General features: G+C 39.0%; 1 protein-coding gene and 1 long non-coding RNA gene across 2 annotated transcripts; one reads left to right on the top strand and one right to left on the bottom strand.

Annotated features, from left to right (window-relative positions):
• Nucleotides 1–3,051: 3,051 nt before the first annotated feature.
• Nucleotides 3,052–4,774, bottom strand: LOC148658155 (uncharacterized). Its single transcript, XR_015940032.1, has 2 exons — nt 4,701–4,774; nt 3,052–4,007 (listed from the first exon to the last, which is right to left on the bottom strand). It is a non-coding gene; the product is annotated as an uncharacterized LOC148658155 (long non-coding RNA).
• sln (sarcolipin) lies at nt 4,767–7,132 on the top strand. Its single transcript, XM_088639189.1, has 2 exons — nt 4,767–4,892; nt 6,350–7,132. The coding sequence occupies exon 2, from the start codon at nt 6,463–6,465 to the stop codon at nt 6,556–6,558; it is 96 nt and encodes a 31-aa protein (XP_088495315.1). The 5' UTR covers nt 4,767–4,892; nt 6,350–6,462; the 3' UTR covers nt 6,559–7,132.
• Nucleotides 7,133–7,848: the final 716 nt, after the last annotated feature.

Raw genomic sequence — 7,848 nt, 5'->3', positions numbered from 1 at the left:
GCAACCACAACTGAAGTTCCCTTAAGTGTAAATAAAAAAGATACTTGCCTTGCTGTCCAGCGCACTGCTAGGTATTTATCACCTTTTTGGTATTTATTTATGTTAACTTGGAAGGCTTGGGGAGGGCAGTGAGTTAGCTGGTGTCAATGTGAAAACAGAGATCAACTTTAGTTTCAGCACCTTAGATCAATCATCAAGAGCAAAGAAGAATTTAGCCTATGGCGGCAAGCTTTAAGCTGTATGTCTGAGGGGAATCAATTAGACTATATCCAACCTCTGCATTCTGCACTCATCCCTGTCTGTTATAGTCTGCTGATTGTTTGAGGGCTTTTTTTCGTGATATTGTATGACTGGCTGCTGAACCAGGATCAAACGACGCGGCACAGTGTTTAATAACAAATTTTGAAAACCACCTGTCCAGCAATGTCAAGTGGCTTAGTTGACACATTGTTGGCCTGCCCTCTCTGTCTGGAAACTTATCACGGCCAAGACCAACAGCGCACATGACTGACCCGTGGAAGCTAGTTTAACGTTAAAAATACGTCTTCCCTTAAACCTCCGTCATACAACACGACACCTTTGTGAGCAGCAATTAAATTTGCCATTTCCTTTTATAAACAGAAAGTGACCAATTAGAGGCATTGAGCCAGCAAAGGTTAAAGCTGACAGAGCTGACAGAATAAGATCGATATCCAGTGCAGCTGGGACAGACACTTTAGTTTAAACCCTTAGTTTTTACCATCAACTGACAAACCTGCACCCTCCAGTGGCGCTGTAACTGAAGGCACCTGTTCGAAATGTCTGTAATTTTCCATGGCCTCCTTCATCCCGGTTGGGATTTTTCAACTGTAAGGTGTATCATTGCAGTATGCATTCAAAGCTCTGTTATTTCAACCTTGTAGCCAAGGCAGATCTACACTGGAATCTCTATATTTTAATCGCATGAAACAGAATGCTCCTGAGACATCTGACCTGTTTTTTAAATAGCACTGATTGCTTATATAGTGCCCTCTAGAATCATCACTAAGAATGAAAAGCATGAGGAAATTTTTTAACCTGCAATCCCTTTAACAAGACCCCACTTCCAGCAGACAGGAGATGAGTTATATGTGTCAGACCTTTACACAAAGTCCTTCCACTGGCACTGATGCTTTATCCTAACATTAATCATTTTCAGGCCTTCCTGTACACTCATTTTGATGAATTGCAATAACCACAGCATCTTGTGTACAGCATATATGGTAAGGGTGAGGTTATTAGATTTACAGCAAGATATGCGATACAACATGACGTCTGGTTCTCTGTTTATTTGATGACCATCTGGTTCTCTATTCAGTTTTCTACATGTTAGGGTCCAAAATGCAGGTGTTTGTGACCCAGAAGTTAAACTACTGCATCCAGCTGGTGAAATTAAAACCTTAAATATAAAATGCAACTTGTTTTTCATACATTGAAATCACTAAGGCAAAGAACAAACGGCCAAACTTGTACAGAACTACAGTTTTGGGAAATTGTCGTACTTGATAGCATATCATTGATTTATACAATCCATTATGAAATCCTTCTAAAGTGTTTCTATTAGTTATAGTTAACCAATATTGACTTACTTTAACCATTAAAGAAGGCTGGGCTCTGCAGAACATTTGGATGAGGGAGGAAAGACAAAAAATAGGGTCTAAGTAGACGTGCCTTATAAGAATCTTTGATATGGAATAATCTAGCAATGTCTATTTTGAGTAGTAGCTGAGCAATACTAGTGTTCACAGCTGTTAAAGGTGGCAAATAGCCTGGAAGGACTCGGTTGCAGGCAAGGTATTGCAAGGAGGTCATATTGCAAGGATTCTAGAAAACATCCTTATATTTCAGCTTGTTAAATGCAAATATATACAGCTAATTTGACACAGAACATAAATGTTCACCATATGGAATGTTTACCATAAGATGAAGATTAATACAGGAAACATTTCTGCACTCTGATGATCTACTTTGTTGGCTTTCATTCAGCAAACAGAAACAGCACTGAAGTTGCAAGGGTGCATCAAATTTTGCTTCCACACTGGTTCCTAAAGCAGAGCTCTTGTCTGCCTATCCAAAGAGGTGCTTAAAGTTCTGGGACACTAAGACCCCACCTCTGCATTTTGCATTTTCTTGTTGTACACACACAAAACATCTGAGCTGCAATACCTTCAACATAATGGCAGAAGGTTATATGACCTGTCACTTTGAACTCATATTTTGGTTAAAATCGTGACCTGAGTCACTCCAGTCACTCAAGGAGTGGGATCTACCGAAAAAGAAATGAAAAACCACGTACTTCTTTCTTTTCTTTGTAGTAAGAACCTAATTTGTTCTTTGGTAGGAGTGTTAAAATGTGAGTGTCAATAGTGACTCATATATCAGTTCAGTTGAAGCACTGTACCCCAGAAATGTGTCCAAGAATACTAGAAAATAATATGGACAAATTCATATTGTACAATATGTCAACATTTGAGGAAAATATGAGGAAAACAGGCTCATACTGTATCAGCTCCAGTCTCATGCCACACTGGATGTTTATTCCCATATGAAATTTAGGATAGTGAATGTAGCTTTATATTTAGAACAGAGTGGCTACAGTATGTGAGGTATGAAGCAGTGACTGCTGTGGGAATTTAGGAGAAGGTTAGAGTGTAGCCCTTCTCAAGAATTGTTAAGAAACACAATAGTAACTGAGCAGGAAATAATCGTAAAGAGGGAGGATACAGTGATATCTAGGAAATAAAATGTATAAAAGGCAATTCAGTTTTCACAGATCTAACAACACTGATCCAACTGCTCTCTTTCCACTACTACAGCATAGCAGATAACTGAGCCCATAGTTGTTCAAGTTTTACAGCCCTGTCCCACTGTTCAATAAGATTTGGCACGAGTGTGCAAAATGTCTTCTATACACAAAATGACAAAACAATGGTATGGGCTAACATTTTAAATGTTCTCCATATTTTTAATTTTTAAACTGTGGTTATTAGGAGGATATAATCATAACGCATAATGATATCTGTATTGCAGGTATCTTATTTAGGCTTTTATTTGAAAATATCCCAACCATATGTGATCACCCCCACTCCATTTAGTCCCCATAAACACTCTGTTAGATGTTGACTAGATGATTGTATTAGCAATGGAATGAATATTGTAGTGATACCAGGAAATACTGGGCTCCCAACCTCCTATATAATTACCAGGTTTGGACAATATTAAATATGTATAGTTCTGATTTTCTGCCCCTAAAAAAGCCACTTCAATGGTAGTGCTTGAAAATTGATCTACACTCGGCATATTCATTTCTGGACATCAAACAGCTGTATTTTAGATCATACATTAATCACATAATAACTAAATATATTAGTATATTAACTAAATATATTATCCACAAAGACATTCTTCTTTTGAAGAGCAGAATGAAAGGAAGAAAACACATTATCCGATGCAACGTTTAACATTTCCGTCTCCTCTCTGGTGTATCCTGCTTTGTGGTAAGTGCCAGGATAAAAGTTTCACTTTTTATTACACCTTCATCCTTCAGTCGAAACAGAAGGACCTGGAAAAGGCTCATCCGGTATCTACAGTATCCTCCATCTGGTGTAACTGTGCTCACAATTTAATTCAATGGAATTTAATGGAATCATGGCACAAAACAGAGAATATGTCTTTATGTCTTCTTGTGGTGCACTCCTTAGATACTGTACATTTATAAATTAGAGTATTCTCCCCCATATCCACCACTTGTCCACTTGCCGTATTAAATCAATTTTCCAGGTACTCAGGACAACCGTGCCACTCTGTTGCTTCGTACAAGACGCTGTCGATCCGGATGTCATGAAGTGCATTACTTTCACCACTGTCCACTGGGCAGCTTCCATCTATCACAACTGGACAAATGTTCAGTCTCCCTGCTAATGAGGTCAGAGTCATCATATCCCAGTGCTTGCATCAGAATTGACGTCCAGGATCAAGCACGGTTGTGTCTGGAATACAGTAATTAGCCTAGCATGCAGCCATTATCTTCAGCAGTTAATTTGTATCGTTGATAAAATATGTCTATCCTGTTTCTGCTGGTGAATCAGGTAAATGCAAACGTTTGAAAAAATGCTAAAAATACAGTGAGTTTTGGCAAATAATTGTACTTGTTATTTTCACTTAGAATTATTCTGCAATTGAAGATTTGCCATTGTGTAAATACAGCATATTGCCCAGAAACACGTATATGGTAACCACTGATTCAGAAAAGCAAAGAAAGATATCTGAGAAAAACAACTTAAAGCTTAGTAACTGGTTAGAAGCAAGAATTTCTTAAATATTAAAGTCAGTCATGGTTTAGTCAAACCAAAATGTATTGCAGTGAGTGCTAATAGTATCAAAAACCACTATAAACACTAGAAAACTCCAATGTGATGTTTGTGAATGTTATAGTACCTATAGTTTTATAGAAAACATTGAACTATAAAACGTAACATATAATATTGTACAGGATGGACTAAGGCATATTATATTATTGATAGAGTTGCTTTGACTTAATCTACATCATCAAAAGAAATAAGTTCCCCAAGGGGCTAAAATTCCAATAAATACAAACTCAATATCCAAAATCCCCCGAAAAATCCCCTCACAGAAATCGTTGGCTTGCTTTGTTGTCTGCAAACAGGACTTTAAATACTTACTCTGTGACATCACTGCTTTTGTTGCCAAATTATTTGGTGATCCCCTCCCTCGGAGTACTTTAGAGGAGACTCAGTCACTCCCAGCCCAGATGGACCTGGAGGATAAGGCACCAGCCAGCAGAACAGTGAGCCCCAGAGAAACCCTGGAACTGTAACTGGTTTTGTTGGAAAACTGCTCAATACCTGAACCAGGTAAGAAGGTGCTGACATGAGACAGAGGCTATTTCAATTGCCACGCAAACCTGTGTAGATTCCATCATTAAACTGGAAAGAGGATACTCACCTTTCATTACAGGTATAAAGTCATATGTGGAAAAGTAATAGCTTCATAAAAGCTGAAGGAATGTGTTGTTTTTTTATTTATTCTTATTTCATTCTTATTTTAGAACATTGTATAATTTGTTAAATCCTTTTTACATCCACACTCAGTTCTTATAAAAAAAAGGCATGGGCCAAAATAATTTCAGAACGTCAGCATTCTGAAATCTTTTCAGTGTTCAGGGATTTCAGTGTTGTTTAATACATCTAGGAAATAATATGCATCCTTTTCAAGACCTGACACCGCTTTTGGTACAACAAAGTAGCAACAGTAATGTTAGCATTAATGTAATGTTTTCAGCAAAAAACTGTAAAATGAGAGGCGTGAAAGAAATCAGTAAAGCACCATCAAAATAGCCATGATGATGGGCATATTTAGTGACAAGTGGCTATGAAACAATGAAATACCAGTATCCAGTTCACAATGTTGGGATGCTGTGTACGTGCTGTCACTTTGTAGTCTGTGGAATATAAGAGGACATGACACGCACCAAGAATCTATCAGAGCAGTAATTTTGGTTATATTGAAACGTGATCTTTTTTCACATGTGTCCTCTAGACTGTCAAAGAATCATCTGGAGCGTGGCAGCTTCCAAACTTATGAAAGACGAGCAGCTTTGCAAATTGGCCAGAGCTGGTGCATGGGTTTGGGGTGCCTTTTAAATCTCTCTGTAAATCTATGTACACAATCTATTTTTAGAGTGAGCAATCACAGCCGCTTGATAGGGCGACAAGCTGCAAAGTAATCAAGTGGTCCCTATGGGATGGTGAGGATTTGTGTTTCCCTGGTGAAACGCAAAACATTTCTCAGCAAGAAAAGGCGCTGAATCTTAAACACTTGCCCTTTCAATCAGCTTTCTGTAACATCCACGTACATTTAACCAAAGCTCAAAAAAGTTAAGAACACTGTGACAGAAAGACTACACAGTTTTTAACTGAGTAGCACTACTATAACTAGTAGTAACTAGTTCTGCAATTTCCCTCACAGGATCAATAAAGTATCTGTCTATCTCGTAAAATTTAATATTGAAGTTCCGTAACACAATTTCCAGTGGTACAAACACGGGATATGAAGGTTCTGCATTTATATTTGTTGTAGATGATGTGATAACACAGAAGATTTCATTTGATATCCCCAGTTGATCTGCTATAGAACAACAGGCAATGTTAATGCAGTGAGGCAAAAGACAGTGGAATAGAATGCATTATAAATATAGCTCTTAGATTAATTTACAGTGACAGAGCCATGGTAAAATTTGCACTCAGGATGCCTCAGGATCCTCAGGATTCTGGAATGTGACGGTTATTTTTTCCTTCCCGTCGGAATCCAGCCTTGGGAGCAGAAGGTGTGTGGCTCTTCCTGCTGCGACTGACTCCAGCGTCTCGAACTGAGCCTTTGGCACAGATCTCCCCTCCAAAGCCCTCGTCCTCAGGCCGGAGCAGAATGGATCGCTCAGTGCAGGAGCTCTTCCTGAACTTCATGATTGTCTTAATCACTGTGTTACTCATGTGGCTCCTTGTCAAATCCTACCAGGAGTGAGACATGTCCTGTGCAGCCAGGCTTCTCTTTCCAGAGGCACCTTTTATAGTCCCAACAATGGAGAAAAGTAGTGTTAAATATGCTGAGCCCCCATACCAGCTTGCCTCTGGATAAAGGGCTGATTAAGCTTTGGCATGTGCTCTTGCATTCATTACTGTAACCATCCTGCCCATAAGAAGCTTGTGAGTACAACTGTCTGGCCTTTAAAAGCAGTGACGTAATAGTGATAATGTACGGAAATACAAACTGGATCAGGTGTTCTTTAATCTGTGTACCTCCTATTTGATTTTCGCTGCTGCTGTGTATGCATTAGTGAACAGTTCAGCAAAAAAAAAATGTTTTGAGCTGTGTTGCAAAGTCTTTTTTTTTACATCTGTTCTTGTATAACATTTCCAGTACTACAAGAGCAACTTCTTGAGTGAAAGCAGCTGCTGACAACTGAAATCCTTAGTAATGTTCTTTCAGTGCTTTTGGATTTGTGCCTGATTATTCTTACAAGCAAAGATGTACTAGAAATGTGAAACCTCTGTGTACATTTCCGTTTACACTTTGTATAATAAAAAGGCTTCAGTCAGACTGTCTTTGTTTTGTATCAATGTCAATGAAGATTCAACAGTATTTTCCAATTATTTCTATTTCTATTAGGCAATCACCTAATTTACAACATCCAGGTCATATTTCACAGCCACACCATGGGGAAAATCATGAGATATCAATAAGAATCACAGCCCATCCCACTTTGAGCCTTTCATCTTTAAAGGAGACCCCTTCAGGATGTTTAGTTCATATTGAAGCACAGTGGGAGTCCTTTAAGACTGGGGTGGTCACCATTTCCATGAAGTCCAAGAGATCACTGGTCAACGAACTGTAACTCTGCCAACTGTGAACAGCTGCTTGGTTAATTCTACACCTGTCACAGTCCACCAGTGACATGACCAACCCCTGACACCTGGGCAACAGTGTATCACCTCAGATGAACTCTCAGGAGAACACATTTTCAGAACATTATTTTGTTATAAACATTCTCTCATCCTAACTCTTTGAACTGACGTTGCCATTAAATGCAACTGAGAATACTCAAATTGCGCGTCGCTCTGCCTGCCATCAGAGGGGGTGGGGGGGTGGGAGGATAACTCAGTAATGTAGCCAATTCAGCCTACTAAAGGTTACACCCCTACTCTTTTCAAGAAACACCCTGGGATTTTTAATGACCACAGAGAGTCAGGACCTCGGTTTTACGTCTCATCCGAGAGACAGCGCTTGTTTACAGTATAGTGTCCCCGTCACTAT

The sequence above is a fragment of the Lepisosteus platostomus genome, chromosome 7, assembly GCF_059453375.1.
Source record: "Lepisosteus platostomus isolate fLepPlt1 chromosome 7, fLepPlt1.hap1, whole genome shotgun sequence".
Taxonomy (NCBI): Eukaryota; Metazoa; Chordata; class Actinopteri; order Semionotiformes; family Lepisosteidae; genus Lepisosteus; species Lepisosteus platostomus.
The sequence above is the reverse complement of the archived record's forward strand: the minus strand, read 5'-3'. Positions and strand labels throughout refer to the sequence as shown.

What these genes read in the sequence shown, in the direction of transcription:
- sln (XM_088639189.1), top strand. Translation starts at nt 6,463, where the DNA reads ATGGATCGCTCAGTGCAGGAGCTCTTCCTGAACTTCATGATTGTCTTA.